We start from the raw sequence: 20716 nt of genomic DNA on the forward strand, positions 1-20716 counted from the left end.
AATTGAAAAATAAAAAGACTAAACTTTTAGAAACAAAAGTAAAAGGACTAAATTTCAAAATTGTCTTGAGGCATATTTTAACCCACTTTTAAACTACTACTATAGTAACAAAAAGATTACACGGATTTGAAGTTGTTAAATTGATTCTTTAATCACAAATCCCGATGTTGACTAACGTTTTTCTTTTATTTTTATTAAAGACAATAAATAAGTTAGGTAAACTATTCAAATAGTCATTTTTATTTCTCTTAGGTTACATTTTAATTATTTATATTTGAAATGTTACGTTTTACTCATTTACGTTATCCTGTTGTAACATTTTAGTCACCGAACATTAATTTCCGTTAACAGTGTAACGGTAAGCTGACGTGACACATTAAATCATCATTTGAAACGAAAATTTTAGGTTAAATTATACAATTGGTCCTTATCTTTTTTCTGTTTTGAGCAATTTAATTTTTTTTCTTTTATGTTAAAAGAGATGAAGAATGGAGGAAAATAGAGAGAGAAGCAAAAGAGAATGAAAAATAAAGAAAAAGAGAAAGAAAGTTAAAAGAACATAAAATAAATTGTTTTTGCTCAAAACGTAAAAAAAAATATGGGAACCAATTGTTTAATTTAACTTAAATTTTTTGTTTGAAATGATGATTTAACGTACTACATTAGCTTATCATTACACCGTTAATGACAATTAATGGTTTAGTGACTAAAATGTTACAACACGTTAATGTAAGTGACTAAAACGTAACATTGCAAACATAAATGACTAAAATATAATTTAAAGAAACAAAAATAACTATTTTAATAGTTTACCCAATAAGTTAATAATTCTTATATAGTAGTTGTATAGAAATGTTTAGCATACATATGATAAAATTGTAAACAAGTGTCATGTTAAAGAAAAAAATAACTTTCTTAAATTTTATTGATGTTGTCTACTTTAATACGTTAGATTCATGCTATTCATGTGATGGATACATACATTCCACAATTTAACTCAACGTATTTTAAGTATGTCTCGAATTGGTATTAAACACTTAAATTGAGGATTAGGTTGAAATTAAATGATTATCAGATGTGAACGTTTGAAAACGTGAGCAGTTTGGCTTTAACACCCAACAACCCTCCAACACGCGTACTGCATGATCACAGGTAAACAATAATATCTTGTTCTGTCGTTACGTATCATTGCCTGAAAAGTGATGAAAGTTGAAAAGGAAGGCGGAAATTTCCATGTGATTAATACTTTATTTATTGCCATCTATAAATCAAATAAAATTATTTTCTATCCACTATATTAAGTACCTTAGGCATTTTTCCTCATCACCATCGTCTGCTATTCTTCACAAAAAAGAAAAGAAAAATTACAGTGAAAATGGCAACCCTTAAAGTTCCAGCTCATGTACCTGCCCCTTCTGAGGATGCTGAGCAACTTCGTAAAGCTTTTGAAGGTCTTTCTTTATCCTTTCTAAAATGGATCTTTGATCCGTCTCTCTTTTTTTCTCTTTTAAAAAGTGAAGATGCTCCCTTTTACTTGATACATGATACATTGCTTTGGATCATGGGTTTTATTTACTTTGACTGATCGGCTTTCTTCTTTCCTGGTTTCATCTTTCATGTTTTATTATCTGTCTTTTGGGTTATGATTTCTGGAAGTAGGTGATGTGATTTGATGAGACTAAAGGGTCTTTTTTTTTCTTATTCAAAGGGATTTTTTTTTTTTTTATAAATTCTAAGAAACAAGAGAAATTTGACTGAACTCTGATAATGTATTTTCTGATCTGATCTGATAACTGTTGTTTTCTTAAACTGACTGTATTTTATCACCATCTCTGCACTTTGAATGACCATTGTAATTTTGGGGTTACATGGGAAGGGGATTGTTGAACCAAACATTTCTGAATGGATTTTGGGTTGATTTGAAGTAAGGTTAAAAGGGTACTTGGGACTTTGATTATATTCCTAGTTACATCAGATTCACCTTTGCCAAACAAATCATTGGGATCTTGTATAGTAATCTAGCTTTTGTATGCTGCAAGACCATCATTTATGGGTATGAAATAATGTTTAGATTTGTGCTATTTTGGGTTTAAAAATTGATTACTCACATTAATTTTTGCTGGTGTTTTGCAGGATGGGGTACAAATGAGCAATTGATTATCGACATTTTGGCTCACAGGAATGCAGCTCAGCGCAATTTGATTCGTAAAACTTATCGTGAAGCTTATGGGGAAGATCTCCTTAAGTCTTTGGATGAGGAACTTTCAAGTGACTTTGAGGTGAGGTTTTGACATTCCTTTTTCTTAATCTGGTTGATGATATCACAACATTTTACATGACCGAGTTATCTAATATGGAATAAGTATGATGATGTTTGGCTTTGGCGTGCAGTCTTTGTAGTTAAATAGAAAGTGAGATAAATATGATTATTTTGACTTGGGTTCTTTTGTTCCCCTTATGAAACTCGACAGCGAGCTGTGGTGCTGTTTACTTTGGACCCTGCAGAGCGTGATGCATTTCTGGCTCATGAAGCTACAAAGAGGTTCACATCAAGCCATTGGGTTCTCATGGAAATTGCTTGCACTAGGTCTTCACATGAACTGTTCAATGTGAGGAAGGCGTATCACGATCTTTACAAGAAATCCCTTGAAGAAGATGTTGCGCACCATACCAAGGGAGACTACCGCAAGGTTCGGTCTTAAGTTTCTTTGCCATGTGCAATTTGGGTTTTTCCCCCTTTTATTTTTTTCTTTGACATGTTAACTGATTAAATGCTGGTGCAGCTTTTGGTCCCACTTGTTAGTGCATTCCGATACCAGGGAGAGGAGGTGAACATGACACTGGCAAGGTCGGAGGCAAAGATACTTCGTGAGAAGATATCAGACAAGCAGTACAGTGATGAGGAGGTCATCAGGATTGTAACAACACGGAGTAAGGCACAGTTAAATGCTACTCTGAATCATTACAATACTGCATTTGGGAATGCTATCAACAAGGTATATATTTTGGTTTTCTTCTGAAATTGCATTAAAATTTAAATTTGTATCATTTATCAGCCTCCTTGCAATAATGTGAAGGCAGGGTTGTTCATCATATCCTTTTAACCCCATAACAGTCTGCGTGGCAGTAAAGGAAACTCTGAAGGAGGACTCTTTTTAACAAGTAGCTGAGTATAAGCATATGCCATGTTCTAATTCAATGTCACTATGTCTATTGGCAGAATAGAGTTGCAAGTTGCAGAGTACAATTATATGGCATATATTAATTCAAACCAATAATGAATTACTGGTTTGCAGGATTTGAAGGCCGACCCTGAAGACGAATTCCTCAAATTGCTGAGAGCTGCAATCAAGTGCTTGACTGTCCCTGAGAAATATTTTGAGAAGGTGCTACGTCAAGCAATCAATAAGCTGGGAACAGATGAATGGGCTCTTACTAGAGTGGTCGCCACTCGGGCGGAGGTAGACATGGTGCGTATTAAGGAGGAATATCAGCGAAGAAACAGTGTGACCCTGGAAAAAGCGATTGCTGGAGATACCTCTGGAGACTATGAGAAAATGCTGCTTGCGTTGATTGGAGCTGGAGACGTCTGAGCTGCTTTCCTATATTGAGTTGTTGGTATGAAAATTTAGTTTGCAATTTGAGGTGTGAGTTATGTTTGTTTGGTTGGGTTGTGTGAACATGGCTTTTGTATGCCGCTGCTTCCGTGTTAGAACGTTCAAAGATGATGTGTTTGTGGATATATTTCCCAATAATACGAGAGATAAGTGTTGCTGCGGTACTTGATTAGTATCAGATATGTTGAGTTAGTCGAACTAATTTTGAAATAAAAAGAAGAAAAAGAAAAAGGGATAAAGTGAGCACTTCATGGAAAAAGAAAGAGATGTGTTATGGTAACAATTTAGGATGGTTGTCAAACGCTACATAACGCGAGTTTTGAAGCATGAACACGGATACGGACAATTGAAAATTTTTATGTATAAATATTTAATAATTTTTATTATAAATAAATGGGTGTTTATAAATAATATATAATAAATAATAAAATATGAAGTAATTATAATAATTTATTATTTTATTATTTTATTAAATAAATAAATTTTTATTATTTAAATAAAATAACTTAAATAAATAAAATAGTATGCTCTATCAATTAATACTGCTTTGTGTTGAGTTGATTATTTGTTTATATCAAATTATAGAATGAAATTTTGAAAATTAAAATATATTCTAAGCAAGATTCTCAGAACTAGACCGGCGGTTGAATTGGTCAGGCCACTGATTCATATGGTTCGATTGAATAAATCATTGAAAAAAATTTAAAAAATAAAAAGGTAGTTCAATCAGCTTTTAAGCTTGGTTCAACTGGTCCGTGCTAGTTTGCGAGTCAATTGGTCTAATGCCACTCTTTGAATTGATACTCGACCGGTTCAAACAACCATGACTCTAAATCTTCACACTTTGTACAATTGTAATTTAGGCATCCTATTTTTATTTTCAAGAATTTAGTTCTTCTAATTTTTAAATTTACTTTCAAATTATATATAACCACGTAACATGTTATTGAAAAGTTAATGATATTAATTATTTGAACTAATTAATTATATTATAAAAATATTAAATTAATTAATAACATTATAAGAATATAAATACAAAATTATGTTAGAAATTAAAGTATAATGATTAAATTTTAAATCTAAACATATTAGAAGGACCAAAATAAAAAAATTAACCACTTTTGTAAAATGTAACAAAAAAAAGTAGCATGGTGAATGTGTACCATGTGTCCGCATGAGAAAGATCTTTTGGATCTTACTTCAATATATAGGTATAGGCCCATAAATCACACCATATTTATGATTTTTTCCTACCCTGTATTCTATTTCCCCTTCGCTCTTTGGTCCGTCTCTCTTTTTTATTTTTTGCTCTTCTTCCTACAACCTTAACCGTTAGATTTAAAAAATTGAAACAATCTTGAGGAGTTTTTTTCTTAATAGAAAGATCTTTTGAGTTTTTTTTTCTTCAATGGATCCAAAAGTTGTGTAGAGTTGATCTTGGATGGATGTTGTATACTTTAAGAGTCATTGAGATTTGATTTTGAAAATGAATTTAAAGATGTACTTATTAAGAGAATTGATCCAAGAGATTTAGACACTTGATCTAAGTTAATAAAGTTCGTTTCAGACAACATTGAAACTTGATATTGAAGAATGAATATTTAATTTATTTGTGGTTATACAACCAGATTGGAAGAGCCTAATTTGTATTTGTTGAATAAGATAAGAGAACAACTTTTGAGAGTTTTTTTTATATTTTTTTTTACATTATTCAAATCCTTCTTCGAGTTTTGAGGGGAGTTTTAGTTTATCCGAGCAACCTCTACAAACATGGTGAAAATGTTGGATTGAGATAGATTGTTGTCAAATAACCAAATTAATGTTAATTGAATTAAGAAAGGAGGTCTCATCATGGATTTACCTTTACCTAAGTTAGTTGATCCAAAATTTTGAGTCATCTTAGAACTTAGTATTTTTTCTTTTGGATCCGGCCCCTTTCCTAGTGGTGAAACTGTTGATGGTGAACTAGATATGATACCAATTTTATTTTTATTTTTTATTTTTGCAAATTGTTCTAAATGAATAGGAAAAGGAAGAAAAGCTTAGACAATTCGATTTATAGTGATTTAACTCCAATTGCCTACATCAATTACTTTGGTATACCTCAACTACGGATTTTACCAATTCACTATACTTTTTCATGAGGTTAAGATAGAACCTTCCCCTAGTTTTTATAACTTAATTATAACCCCCTAGTTTTGACAAGGTTCTACTAAAACTTTTTACAATTCACTTAAGGTTTTATTCCTCAAAAACCTTAAGTAGCTTTTCGCAATACAAAGAAAGATGTAAACAATAAAGAACTTTGGAGTGTGTTTACAAGTGTTAAGCTCTCTCAAAGAATGAATGTGAGAATAATAATAAGATTTATCAATAAGCACCTCAGAGATATGTACAAGAGAAAATGAAGAAATAAAGAATTTGAAGCTTTTCTCTTGATTCCTTAGCTTGAATGTTCTTCTCTAGTGTCTTCAAGTGTTCTTGACTTACATATATACCCTCTAACTTATTTTTGGATGTTTGGAGCCGTTGGAAGAATTTATCTCGAGCATTTAATGCAGCTTGCAAGGTCAAGTATCGAGACTTGAATGAAAAATAGCCTTTAGAAGTCTTGAAATCTCTAGACTTAGACCAATAAATCTCAAGATTGTATTGCTAAGTCTCGAGATTGTATTGCTCTCATTTAGTCTGTGCTTATTGTTTTCATAAAACTCGAGACTAAGGTGGTAAGTCTCGATACTTGAGCTAGAAAATTCAGTTTAAAACTTAGAAACTATTTTGAAGGGTGTTGGAGTTATTAAAAAATAGTTGTAAATTACTTAAGTTATTTGAAAATAATATTTTTTTTTGGTGAAATTGAAAATTATATTTTTAAGTTTTAAATACTTGAAAATAAATTAACCATATTTGTTTGAGAAAATTTTGAAATTAATTTTATTATATCAGAATATTTGAAAATCAAAGAAGACAGAAACATGCACTCTAATATAGCTCAACTCGATAAATGAAGGAAGAACAAACAGCTTGCATGAAAGAAGGTTGGTAATTGTAGAAATTTACTCCAGTAATTCTTCAAGTGTCTTCGTAAAAATTCTCTATAATTTGATGAAAATATCTTTCCAAAAATCTCATCATCCAAGTAAAAGAATAATTAATAAAGGGAAGAGAGAATAACTCCAGAGATTATTCTAGCTTCTTATTATAAAAAGCCTTAATTTGCTGTATAAAAACATGACAATAAATATACAAATAGAAAATAACGAATACTCAAAAATATGAAAATTGATTCAATCAAGATGCAAACATCTCCTAGAAACCAAGTTCCAACATACTTTTTTTTTCTCCAAAGTATGACAAAAAAATGTTATAACATTTTCTTTTTCAAAAAAATTTGAATTACTATAATGAATTATGCAAAAATGTTTTATGAATTAAATAATTATGTAAAACACGACATACCACGAAAAATGCACTCACAAATGTGTCAAAATATATAAAAAATAAATTATGAATCCGTAAAAATATAAATATAAATATAATAAAAAATAAAGACATTTATAAAAAAATGCATGAGAAAATATGGTAAGGAGAGATAATCTAGTTGTATCAAATTAGTCTAGAAAAAAAGAAGAGAAATAGTATAGACTTTAAAGTTGATTACCTTAATTAACCAAAAATAATAATTTATGCCCATTACTATTTAACCAATGCTTTAATATTTCAAAATGAGGAATATCCTTGCTCGGACAGCTTTTAAATTAGGTTATACATTTATTGTATGATTTTTTTTTATCAATTATTATCTCATGATTAATTATATTAATTACGGGTAAGATAAATATTATTGATTATTTTTATTAATTTAAATTAATTAGAAATAAAATATTTTTTTAAAGAATATGATATCTTTAAGATAAATAATCTTTAACCAATTTCATTAAAATAAGAAAATTATTAAAAAAAATTAAAATTTTAGTAAATAATAAATACTATAGTAGAAATAATAGTTACATCTATAAATGAATAAAAACAAAACACTTATTAATTGATAATTTGTTAGGTTATTATTATAGGATATTATCTTTTAGTAATTTTATTATTGATGGAATATTATTATAGGATATTATTATGGAATGTTATCTTTTAGCCATTTAATTTCTACATAAGTACTACTATATATATATATATACTCTCGAGGTCTATCAATAAAATTCAAGAGATTACCATATTCTTGTCATGGCATCTAAGTAAGGTTTTTGACACAATTTTTTTTTTCTTTCATCATTCTAAATGGCTGGCGGTGAGACTTCTCCTCCTCTATCACCACCATCTAAAATTGAACCTAACTCTCCATTTTTCTTGGGTCCTCAAGATCGACCTAGTGACTTTATTACTCATATTCGATTAAAGCTCAACAATTTCGTTGATTGAGCTTATGCTGTTCGTGTCACTCTATCTTCTCGGCGCAAATTTGGATTTCTTAATGATACCATTACAGATCTTGTTCCCTTTTGCTCAAAGGATGATTGGGTTATCATCCATTGTATGCTTGTGTCCTGGATTCTCAATACTAACGATCCGAAGGTAAGTTCGATGCTTTCCAATTATGATTATGCAAAATTTTGTTGGATGATTTACATGAACGTTTTTCCGTTGTCAATGGTCCATGTATTCAACAATTAAAAGCAAATATTAGTCGTTGTGAGCAAACCAAGACTATGAGTGTTGTAGTTTATTCTAGTAAATTAAAGATTTTGTGGGATGAATTAAATGATCATGAACCTTTAATTTGTTGCAAGTGTGAACGATGTTTATTCAAATCAAGGAAGGCGCATGAAAAACGTCGTGATCATGATTGACTTCATCAATTTCTTCTTGGTCTCTATTCTGATTATTATGCCCAGATTAGGTCTACACTGCTTTCTTAAGATCCTTTTGCCTTCCTTGAATCAGGCATTCTGGCAAATTACTCAGGAGGAACGCGTACAAGACATTACACAAGTCAAGGAAGACAAACCCAAAATTCTGGGCTTTGCGGTGCGCATGAAGGGTTGTAACCAAGGCTAGGTTGATCGTATTGATAAGTCGACCTTACTGTGCACTCATTGCCATCGCAAAGGGGCATGAGGTAGCTACCTTTTTTGACTTACATGGCAACTTGGATTGGTGGCTTGAGAAGTATGAGAAGTCGGAGATGAAAAGTGATAGTTGCAATGGCAAGACAAGTGCCGCATCTTCCACACAACAAGTTTCTCATGGAAAAGGCAGTGTGCGAGCCAATGTTACTGCCGTAGATACCAACCATGGAACAACATCAACGCAGAACATAGTAGAGGCAGCGTAAGTGTCAGAGGGAGTGACACTTCTCAGTTTTACCACTGAGCAATGGTAGTCTCTTCTGGTGGTGTTCAGTAATAAACAGTCAACTTCCACTCGATTAAATAGTAAGTCAAAGAATAATTGGATTATTGATACGGGGTGTTCAAATCATGTTACAAGTGATCTTATGTGTTAAACGAATTTGAGAGATGTTGTAGCATGTTCTGTAGGACTCCCTAATGACCAAACAGTGGTGGCTACCAAAGAAGGAATGGTTAAATTAACGGATAAAATTCACTTAAAACTCGTTCTTTACGTTCCTAAATTAAACTGCAATTTAATTTTGGTTAATTTAACGGACAAAATAATTCTTGTGTTGTTTAGGTATATCTATTAGTTAATAAAAAAGAGGTTTTCAAAGTTTTCATGTCATTTATTGCTATGGTTGATTGCTAATTTTCTCAAAAAATAAAGTTTGTTAGAAGTAATAATGGGACAAAATTTAATTGTTTCTAGAATTATTTTCTTGCAAATGACATTATTTTCAAACATCTTTTGTTGGTACTCCTCAAAAAAATGGGAGACTGAAAAGGAACATCAACATATTTTAAATGTAGCTCATGCTTTGCATTTCCAAAGAAATTTGTCTATATCTTTTCTGGGGGAGTGTGTGTTGGTTGCTTCTCATCTCATTAATCGAACTCCTTCACCTCTTCTTCATAATAAAACATCTTATGAAATGTTGTTTGGTAGCCCTCCTTTGTTTGATGATCTTTATGTGTTTGGTTGCTTATGTTTTGCTCATAATCAACGTTCTAAGGGTGATAAGTTTGCTAGTCGAAGTCGAAAGTGTGTTTTTGTTTGGTACCCTTTTGGAAAAAAAGGATTGATATTTATATAATTTGGATTCTAAGAAGTTTTTTGTGTCCCGTGATGTAAAATTTTTTGAGGATATTTTTTTCGTATTTGGATGAGAATGCTGCAACCATTGAGCCTGACAATGTTGCCTTGCCATATGGGAGCGTGGATGCAATTTTTGATACATATCTTGGTGATTTATAAGTGTTGCAACCTATGGTAGTTCCTCTACTTGCTACTCTGCAGCCTGTGAGTTCGCCACCTGCGAGTTCTCCGACACCGTGGTACCTTCTTCTTCCTCCAATGACACGGTGGTACAAAGGGGCTTTGGGCAATGATGCACTTGAATTGTGACGAGGGCATAGAAAGAAATTTCCTTCTGTGAAGCTTCAGGATTTTTTCACTCATACCGTCATAAATAAAAGTCCATCTCTCGCCTCACCTACTTCAGAGCCGTCTTCAGGTACTCCATTTCATATAGCGTATTATGTTAATTGTAAAAAAATTATTATGAAACACCAAAATTTTCTTGCAGTTATTATTACAGGGGTTAAGCCACAATATTGTAAAGAGGTTGTGAAGGATGCAACATGACATGAAGCTATGCAAAAGGAGATTTATGCTCTGGAGGATAATGACACTTAGCCTATGGAAACACTTCCTCGTGGAAAGAAAGCACTGGGTAGTAAGTGGATGTACAAGATTAAATATAACTTCGATGAAAGTATTGAAAGACTTAAAGCTTGTCTCGTTGTTTCACACATCAAATTTCAATGTATTTCACTTCTATTATTTCATCCACGTATTTTCTCAACTTTAACAATTTAGTCCTTTTCATCATAAAAATTTCATATCTTCCCACAATTTCACATTTACAATACTTTATGCATATTTCATCATCTCATAACACATTCATTAAACTTTTATCATAATTTCTTTATTAACATATTAAATTGTTTCACACTTAAAATTTTGTACAATTTTCAATTTAGTCCCTATTGCCATGTAATTTATTTTTCACCATGTAATCACTTTAATCAAATAATTCATTATAATATCTTATTTCACATGAAAATTTTTCATGCATATCACTTCTCTTATTTCAATTATAAATTTCACAAAGTTTATAATTTAATCATTAACATACCGAAGATTCAATATTTACTATAATTTCAGCTTAATATCACTTCGTAATCAATTAACTACTTATCATAAATCTCAAATGTATTTTTTTGCTGAAAAAAACTTTTATGAAATATTTTCAGGAAATCTGCCAAACAACAGAAAATATATTACACAGATTTATCCAAACACCAGAAAATATTAGCTTTTTCAAAAAAGTAGGTCATTTTGTAGAAATTATTTTTCGTAAGCCATTTTTAATGAAACAAACCGAGCCTAAGTATAGATAATATAGTGATAAACCGTCATATTAGTAATAATGAATAATATAATAAAGTTTCATGTCAACAGTTTCTTGATCTAGTGGTAAGAGTAGCATGAGAGTTTGGGTTCAATCCAAGCAATCCTATTTTCCTCCTTCAATTATATAAAAAATATAATCAATTAATTAAGGATAAAATAATTTTTGTACTCTTAAAAATATATTATTTCTAAGTTTTTTTTTTGAAATAATTTCTATGTTTTGAAATAAGGCTAGCTTAGTAAGCTAACTTATACCGAAGTCTTCAAATTGTAATAAAAGAGTTAATTGCACCAATTATCCCTAAATTATGATCTTCATTTTAAATTAGTTCTCAACTTTAAAATATTCTAATTACATTTTCAATCTATCAATGTTATATTAATAAGGTCCTTTCGTTACTAAAACCATTAATTTAATCATTAACTGAGATATCACATCTTATGTGAAATAATTTAAAATAAAAATTTTAAAGAAAAATGAATATTGTAAGAATGAATGTTATTAAAAATCTTGGCTTTGAGGTTTTCGAAGCTTTTACAAACTATCATTCACTCTCTATCTTTTTCAGTTTTATTTTAATTTTAGTTTTAATTTTTTTTAAAAGTTATGTGACAATATTCTACTTTTCTTTAAAATTTCCCTATTTATCTTATGTCATACAAGATTTTATTTGTCATTTAATGGTCAAAATAATGGTTTTAGTAATGGAAGGACCTTATTGATATAGCATCAATAGTTAAAGAATGTAATTAAAATACAAGAGTATACCTTAGATCCGAGTTGATTTGACGATCAATATAGGAGATCTGAGACGAAGCTGTTTGGATTTTGGTTTCCAAATTCGTGATAATCAAAGTTGTTTCATGAAAAAAAAATGAACTGTAAAAGAGAAGGGAATGGAAGCTTTTGATTGTTGTAATCGGTGCAAGTAGAGAAATTCATACAACAATAATTTTAACATTTCAATGATTTAAATAAAAACTTCCAAATAGTTCAGTAACCATTTTGTAACATTTTGAATTTAGGTGAGCAAAACGTAAACTTACTAATAGTTTAATGACGTTAGGTGTAGTTTACTTTTTTTTTAAGGTATAACTTATAACTATTTTATATCAACAGTTATTTTCATACCAATTATTATAAGTATTGAATTTTTATTATATTAAAATATATTGAAAAATATTTATTTATTATGTTTTATTAACTTTGAAGTGCTTATTAACTTTTTAAAATTTTTTTGGTACATTTAACTTTTCTTCATTCTTAATCCTTAGTTAATTTTATTAAATTAAAATGTAACACCCTATACTCGGTTCGACCGTCGAGCCCGAATATTAGGATGTCACACCCCTGTCATACATTAAACTCATAGTAATTTATCACGTTATTAATAAATTATTCTTTTTAATAAGCATTCGCATGAATTTTAAGTCCAACATACATCAATCAACATTAAAACATGCTCAACATACTTCAATGGTACTAATATTAACAAATATACGTGCTTTTGAACCACTTAAAAAAATTCCTAAATAGTACGTAGGTATCAATACTGTAGCATAGGTATCGATATTTCTCTTAAGGGGTATCGATACCGATTGGAAAATCAATACCAAATCAACATTCTGTTTCCCATTTAAAAATCAAAACACAAAAAAATATCGGTACATTTCAAAAAGTATTAGTTTTATTACCCCGCGTATCAATACTCGTGATAAGGTATCGATATCAAAAGTACTGACTTCTTGCACATTGAGATATCACAGAGGTATCGTTTTTAAAACCTGAATATCAATATCTCTGCTCCAAACCACAAAAAATAAGCAGTTTAAAGCAATCACTCCAATCTAACTTAATTACATTCAACATGCAACTTATACCACATTAAACAATCGTCAAAACGACTATAGTATTAGTTCAAAACACCGAAAATATGTCTGAACAAGAATCAACATATCAAGATCCAAGTCCTTAAATCTAAAGCAAATAAATCATGGAAACATCTTAAATATCATGGCAAAACCCAACAAAAAGTCTACCACATTGCCTTTATTTCCCATAACAAAAACGAATAATTAAACACCTATGAGATAATGCGAAAGTCTGGCTTGGATCATTCCCTCGGAACCACACTGCTCACACCGGAACCCAACAAATCTGTAATGATTTAAAAGGAGTGGGTGAGCTTTACAAGCTCATTAAAGGATCATAATAGCTATCAGCATGCATTATCGAAACAACCATTTAGCACAATTACAACATTTCATACTTTAGTACCATATTACCTATTCATACATTATCTATTGATTTGTTTAGATAACAATTACATATCATTTAAGCATATATCATAACACTCATAAACACATTTATAGATAATTTGGCACTTGAGATAAGAAACGTAAATGTGGGCTTTATCACCACTCATCGGATACACGGATCTCCAACACACCAAAATACTCATAGAGTCAAATATATCCCCAGAAGCGAAGCATAAAGCTAACACTCTCCAACACACCAAACATGTCTTGTTGAATGGAGCTTAGCTCACATTCCTTTATCTCTTCAACCTATCCCAAGGCCTCAATGCCCCAAAACACAATACATATAGGTGAGTACTCACAATCCTATGGCATGCCAACTATATCCAACGGTCTCAAAGATCACAAGGCCAAAATATTCGTTATTAAAACACACATTAACTTATCGTTCACTGCACTTATTCACTGCAAATAGCACATTACAAACACAACATTATTTCTATCATTTAACATGTAAATATGCCTACATTTACACTTTAACAACGATAATCATGAACACAAAACACATGCTTTAGCATCTCGTCTCAGTTTACATTTTCACAATCACAATAGCACATATTTCACAAATTAAATCAAGAGTACAAGAAATCTTACACTCAAAATTTAGAATAGGGGTTTAGGCTACTTCTAAATTCCCAATTAATGCAATGAATTGTGTCCACAAGTAGCGATTCCAAACACTTACCAATTATGCTTTCGTCGAAATGCCGAAAGCTCAAACTAGCCTTTCCTTAACTCGTGGAAAGTCCTACCGAGTTCGAAGCTTCAACACAACAAATCACACAATAATACAATCAACAATTAGCTAAGGACTCAAGTAACTAAAACCTTTGACATAGCAAACTTAAATTTCAAATATCTTGGTCTATACTTAATCGTTTTGCCTAAAACGAATTTCATTCATCTAATTATTCACCTACGATAGGTTCTCAACCTTTAAACTACACAAAACTACCCAAAACATGGTATTAGAATTTTCGACATGTTTATGGCAATTTTCATAAAAATCCATTAAAATGGTAGAAATCTTTAACAAAACTTCAAAGCAAGTTTAGAAACCTTATAATTACATCATAACTAATTTAAAAAAATTTTGAAACCACATTTTAACCCCAAATCCTAAAATTCACCATTAACGACCCAATTTTTGAATTTTATTTAAAACGTGCAATTTAATGGCTAAAAATTTAGTTTTAAAGACTAGATAACATTAAAAATTAATGGGTAGACGAATGGTTACCTTTGATGGAAGAAAACTGAGCTTTTGATCGTGTTAAGTATGACTCATATTTCAGTCAAATTTGAGAAATAATCTTCTAGTTAAACTCTGTTTATTTGTTTCAATCAAACACTGATTAGTTTAGATTATTTTATTATTATTTGACATATGAATTTAGCCTACAAATAGGCTCTTTTACAACCTTAGAAAATACACCCATTAGATATTAGAACTCATAACACATTTAGAGAATTTTGTGTTTAAGGTTTGAGGGTTATTTGTTTTCGGGGTTTAGTTTTTATCTCCATCTTTTTTTATACTCTTCATTTCTTTTGCCATTATAGTAAAATTATTTTTTCCCGTAGTTTTTTATCCTCTTTGGAGGAGTTTTTCCACGTTAAATTTGTGTTCAATTTCTCAATTTCTTCTGTTATTTTTACTTTTTTATTGCTTAATCGGGTCAATCTCTAATAAGTGGTATCAGAGCTAGTTCAATTTTTATAAATCAGCCCATTTAGATATGGCAGCAATAAGGTTTGAAATTGAGAAGTTCAATGGTTAGACAAATTTAAATATGTGGCAAGTTTGAATGATGACAATTCTAGTTCAATCCGGTTTGAAAAAGGTTGTTATTGGGAAAAAGCCTTAGAATCTAAATAAAACAGAATGGGAAGAGCTTGATGAAAAGACTTTGTCTGCAATCCAGTTGTGCCTAACGAATATGGTATTGCAGGAGGTATTGATGGAGAAGACCTCATCTACCTTGTGGAAAAGGTTAGAAACTCTTTATGCAACTAAGTCTTTGGCTAACCGTTTAGTGTTGAAACAACGTCTATTTACGTTTCGCATGAACGAAGGTGAGCTTCTTAGAGATCACATCAGTCAATTCATTACTCTTTTAAATGATTTAAAGAACGTTGAGGTTCATATTGATGATGAAGATCAAACTATGCTATTATTGTACTATTTACCCCATTTATACAAGTCTTTCAGGGAGAATTTTGTGTTTACGTTTTGAGGGTTCTTTGTTTTCGGGTTTTCAGGGTTTAGTTTTTATCTCTATCTTTTTTTCGTACTCTTCGTTTCTTTTGCCATTATAGTAAAATTATTTTTGCTAGTGGTTTTTTATCCTCTTTGGAGGAGTTTTTCCACGTTAAATTTGTGTGTTCAATTTCTCAATTTCTTCTGCTATTTTTACTTGTTCCTTGCTTAATCGGGTCAATCTCTAACATATCAAAAATTTAGAAACCCAAAAAACCCACAAACTTGACAATGGAGAAATCTATGGTGTTTTGGGTGTTTTTCTTGGAATACTATGGAGGTTTAATGTTGGGAGAATGAAAAAAAATCAATGGAATTAGGATTTGAAAACAAAATCGAATGGGAGAGGCTTGGGAGAGCAAGGGACGACACAACAAGATGAAGAGAAACCATCGTGAAAATAAAACTATAGATGGGGTATATTAGGTTGATTTCAAAATTTGGTTTAACTGCTTCATAAACACACATAATTTAGTCCCTTTTACAAATCAGTCCTTATTTCAAAATTGAAAGTCTTTTGAACATCATTTTCAAAAATTGATTTAATTTTCAAAATGTCATAGACAAAAACATTTATGAATACCATACTAACGAAATTCCCGAGCTCACTAAAGCTAAAAACTTTAAAATACTCCTAAAACTCCTACGCCTAATTTTGGAGTGTGACATAAAAATGCTCTTTATTTATAAATTTATTATAATCTGAATAATTTATAGTATTAATGAAATATTATTTAATCTTTATTTATCATTTTTTAACTTTGATGTCTTTGTTAATTTAAAATTTTTTAACTAATGTATTTTTATGTTTCAGAATTTATTTTATTTTAATTGCTATCAAATTACTTATTAAATTATTTTTAATTAATATTTGATTAATTTACGTAATAAATAAATTCTTATTAGAAAACAATGTCAATAAAATAATGCTACTAGAAATGAGACTAAAAAGAGTCTAATTGACTATTTTTGGACCATTAAAGAAGAAGAAGAAATGTAACAAATACGGTAATTTTTTATTTTTAAAAAATATTTTTTAATGATTTGTTTACTAAATTATCAGATGACTTTATAGATTAGGCAAAGTAATTGAAAATTGAAGGGTTATAATATGGTGTTTTCACAAAACATAAGATAATGTTTGAGGGTAAAAATTAAACATAAGTTTTCTTTTAACAATTATGATAATATCTCTCAATTCATAAATAAGAAGATACCGAGTTTCAGCATAATCAAATCCGCGCCTTTTTCCATTGGCAACAATGACGATACCAATTAAGTTAAGACTCAATTAACCATTTTATATTATAAATGAAAGGTAATAAAAATATCCATATTTCATAAATTATGCATTATTGAGTATATATTCTATCAAGTGCAAGGCATATGTTTTGAAAATCAATCCAAGTTATAACTTTACATGTTAATTACATTAACTACTTAAATTTAAATAAATTTATTCTTTATTTATCAATATCATATATATAAAATAAACATTTTAATGCAATTAAGCATAAAATGTCACACCGTTTCTCCCAAGGCGAACCAAGTTTAAGTATAACAAACGTTAAAAACTTTAAAAGAAGGTGTAAAAGAAGTGCCATGAAAGTTCACATTTTTTGGGTAAACTAGTAGTATTCATACTCATATTAGAAGTACTGATGCAAGCAGCAAGCTATATATAATGTAAAATATATTATATGAATATATATTTACACAGTAAAGTTAAAGCTTACACAAGGGGAAAATGAATTATTCTGATTTAAGTTATGACCATTCTAAAATTTTAGTTTTTAAATATCAATTAAATTTAATCTATTATTTAATTTTAATTAAATTATTTAAAACTTGAAAAAATATAAAATTAGAACATTCATTGGAGGGTTGAGAGCAAATCCTGTATTAGCAGTATGTTAATTTCATTTAAAGTCGTGAAATTTTTGGAGTGTTGAGCTTTAATTGTTTGTTGTTTATGAGATTTTAGTTTAGATGTGTTGTATGTATTGTTACTGAGAATTAAATGTAATAACAAATTTTCAAGTTTGCGATACAAAATTCATTAAAATAAATGAAAGCTTTGGCGAAAAAATGAATATCAATAAGGAAAAGAAAAAAACTAAAGTAGGGAGTAGGGGAACGGAATCTCTCTCTACATTGTTAATTAAAAGAAAAAGAATCTCTCAACAAGTTAAACATTGTTTTTAATTGGATTTTTCTTTTTCTGACTTTGCTGAGAACTGGTTTGCGGCTAAAGTGCTTCCATAGCCGCCGCTAGTGCAAATATTTCATAATCTGCACAGCTGCAGCACCCTCCACCAACATCTTTGCATCCACATCCATCCCAGCTGTTCTTCAAACTTTGTTTTCTCTTCTTCTTCTTCTCTTTTTCCACAATTGCTGGACCTTGAACTAATTTCATTGATATTTGTAATGAAGGAGGCTTAAGACTTTCAAGAACACGATCATTGACTGACATGGTAACCCAGTACTTCTCAATCTCCATGTTTGGTGATTCTAAAACAGCCTTCCATGGTATTTCAGATCTTCCAAAAAGCTTTGACTTCCCCATCTTTCCAAGAACTGGCATCACTTTGCTCCTGCAACGGAGCTCAAAAACTAGGGTTTGTTGCTTCAGGCCATTGATAGATTCTTGGGTTCCCGAGCATTCCAAGGAGAAGGATTCATTCCAAATGGGGTCCAACTTTGAGGAGATCTCATGGCTGTCTACTTGAACTCTCTTGTTGCTTCCTGAAAAAAGATAGTATCTCACAAAAAGATTTCCAGGGTACTTTGGCTCTATGTTTCTGGCTTGCAAGACTTTTAGTTCACAACAAAGAGAGGGAATAAGGAAATGAAGGATACCCATTGAGAAAAAAAGATTTCTTTGCTGATTACAATAATGGATTTTTGGTGAGGATTTCTTTGTGTTGATGAGTTGAGATTGAGAGTTTATATATATAAGGAGGCCATTGCATGTAAAGATAATGGAAGGAAAGTGGCAGTGTCCACTCAGAGGCTTAATGTAGTTTTTAGTGCAAGAAAGTGAATTGTCCACTAAAACAATTATTATATAGTTAGGAAATCCTATGTAGGCATTTATAATATGAAGTGAAAGATCCCAAGAGATTCTGTAGATAGCTTTTTTTAATTAGAAAAGGTTCTTTATTAACCTCGAAGGGCTGGAAAATCATAATTTGACCCCTGCAAAAGTAAATTGCAACGATTCCATTGGACGATATTTTTTTAAATCTTTTTGCTTTTGATTAAATCTCAAAATCATAGATAAGGCTGGATAGATATGTAGGATTTGAGTAGATACGCTGTAATCTGTGTTGGTCAATTTTAAACCAGTAGCTTTTGGTGGGCACAAAGCAAGCAAATAGAACAAATTAATAACACAATTGGGTGCGAAATCTTAGCCAAATCTAATTTGTTTGTACTAAAAGAAGGCTTCACATCCAAAAGGTGTTTCTGCTTTACTGGGTGCGGAATTTTGATGAGGAAAATCTCGAACACATTAATGGAATATGAGTAACAACTCGAACAAAAAAACAAAGTAATAGGACAAGACTACAAGGCGTGTATCAAGCCACTATTTTTAAAGTTATATTCGCCCTCACCTATACTTGGTGTGCAAATGAGTTTCAAGCAAACGAATGTCGAGGATACAATGAAGCCCGGTGACTATTTACTGTTTGCACAGATGAAAATAATCCACTAAGCATTGAGCAGAGTATAACAAGAAAATTAATTTCTATAAAGAACAATCTAATAATAGTAGAAGATGGAGGAATGATAGAAATAACTTTTGAGAATCTTTTGGGTATGTTTTTTAAATGAAATCCCAGTCCTATTTATATGAACTCCCATGTCTCTTCATAGAGACATAACTTTCAAGGTGTCTTTTCTGAATAATCATATTGTTAAAAGAGACATAATTATTCAATTAATATCTCATGATTACTCAAGTAATATTTTTTGTATAGTTATAATTCTTTGTAAAAAAATCAAGTGATATAACTCTTGATAATAACCAAAAGATATTACACCCTTTCATTTATAGTTATTGGAACACTATAAATATTTGAAAATGTTCCAACAATCAATACTTATTTTTAAAATATTTTAGATTTTGATAATCTTGTAAATCAATTTGCATAAATGAATGTGTCTTACGATTGAACATTTACTTAGTGAAAACATGTTAAAGTTAATTGAAATTACATGGCAGACTAAGTTTTGAACCAACTATTCTATTTGATTAACCAAACACATCTCACATAATGATGTCAACATCGGTCAATGCATGGTATCTAGGGACACTATTATGGCAACGTGTTTGTGTTCTCTTTTCATGAGTGTTGTTAGAGCCAAGCCCTTGAGCTCCTAGAAGAGGCCATACTTCACACTCACATAGGTAGATCCCATCAAGAGTGTTCCCATAATTATAAAACTCTAACATATTTGTGTTATGAGTCTATTAAGAGTACATTACTCATCATTCCCTATCATTACCGGTACCTAACAATTTAATCTTAGGATGAATTTATTTATAGTACTAGCAGTCACATACTAATGATGTACTTTGTCTCATTAAACTCAAGACTTGACGTTGTACCAAGCATTAAGTCAAGTTTCCATCATGGATGACTCTAATTAATGGGCTTGAGTCCCATTCCTTTTGAGGTCTTGTTGACTATATCTTTAGCAAGACTTTTTGTAAAAGGATACGCCAAGTTTTCACTTAACCTCACATAATTAATAGTGATCATTTTTTCAGAGATTAATTGTTGGACATAACTATGTCTTAATCCAATGTGTCTAGACTTTCCATTATATACTTGGCTATATACCTTTGTTAGAGTAGGCTCACTATCACAACAAAAAGAAATAGGTGAAATTGGTTTAGGCCATAGAG

At 30.6% G+C, this 20716-nt stretch overlaps 2 protein-coding genes across 2 annotated transcripts; one reads left to right on the top strand and one right to left on the bottom strand.

The window, feature by feature from the left end:
• Positions 1-1325: 1325 nt before the first annotated feature.
• Positions 1326-3871, top strand: LOC107913673 (annexin D2-like). The gene is made up of 5 exons (NM_001327088.2): positions 1326-1451; positions 2134-2279; positions 2472-2690; positions 2784-2996; positions 3297-3871. Exons 1-5 carry the CDS (start codon positions 1376-1378, stop codon positions 3591-3593), a joined length of 951 nt encoding a protein of 316 aa, NP_001314017.1. The 5' UTR covers positions 1326-1375; the 3' UTR covers positions 3594-3871.
• A 14175-nt stretch (positions 3872-18046) lies between these two features.
• On the bottom strand, positions 18047-18664 carry LOC107911200 (uncharacterized). The gene has a single exon (XM_016839081.1). The coding sequence runs from the start codon at positions 18662-18664 to the stop codon at positions 18047-18049; it is 618 nt and encodes a 205-aa protein (XP_016694570.1).
• Between the last annotated feature and the right edge of the window lie 2052 nt (positions 18665-20716).

Source organism: Gossypium hirsutum, chromosome D11 (genome assembly GCF_007990345.1).
Source record: "Gossypium hirsutum isolate 1008001.06 chromosome D11, Gossypium_hirsutum_v2.1, whole genome shotgun sequence".
NCBI classification, from domain to species: Eukaryota; Viridiplantae; Streptophyta; class Magnoliopsida; order Malvales; family Malvaceae; genus Gossypium; species Gossypium hirsutum.

Bases quoted from the DNA above. Each gene is read 5' to 3' on its own strand.
- LOC107911200 (XM_016839081.1), bottom strand. From the start codon at position 18,664: ATGGGTATCCTTCATTTCCTTATTCCCTCTCTTTGTTGTGAACTAAAA.
- LOC107913673 (NM_001327088.2), top strand. From the start codon at position 1,376: ATGGCAACCCTTAAAGTTCCAGCTCATGTACCTGCCCCTTCTGAGGAT. The intron at 2,280-2,471 runs GTGAGGTTTTGA...GAAACTCGACAG, and splicing joins AACTTTCAAGTGACTTTGAG to CGAGCTGTGGTGCTGTTTAC. The intron at 2,691-2,783 runs GTTCGGTCTTAA...ATGCTGGTGCAG, and splicing joins CCAAGGGAGACTACCGCAAG to CTTTTGGTCCCACTTGTTAG.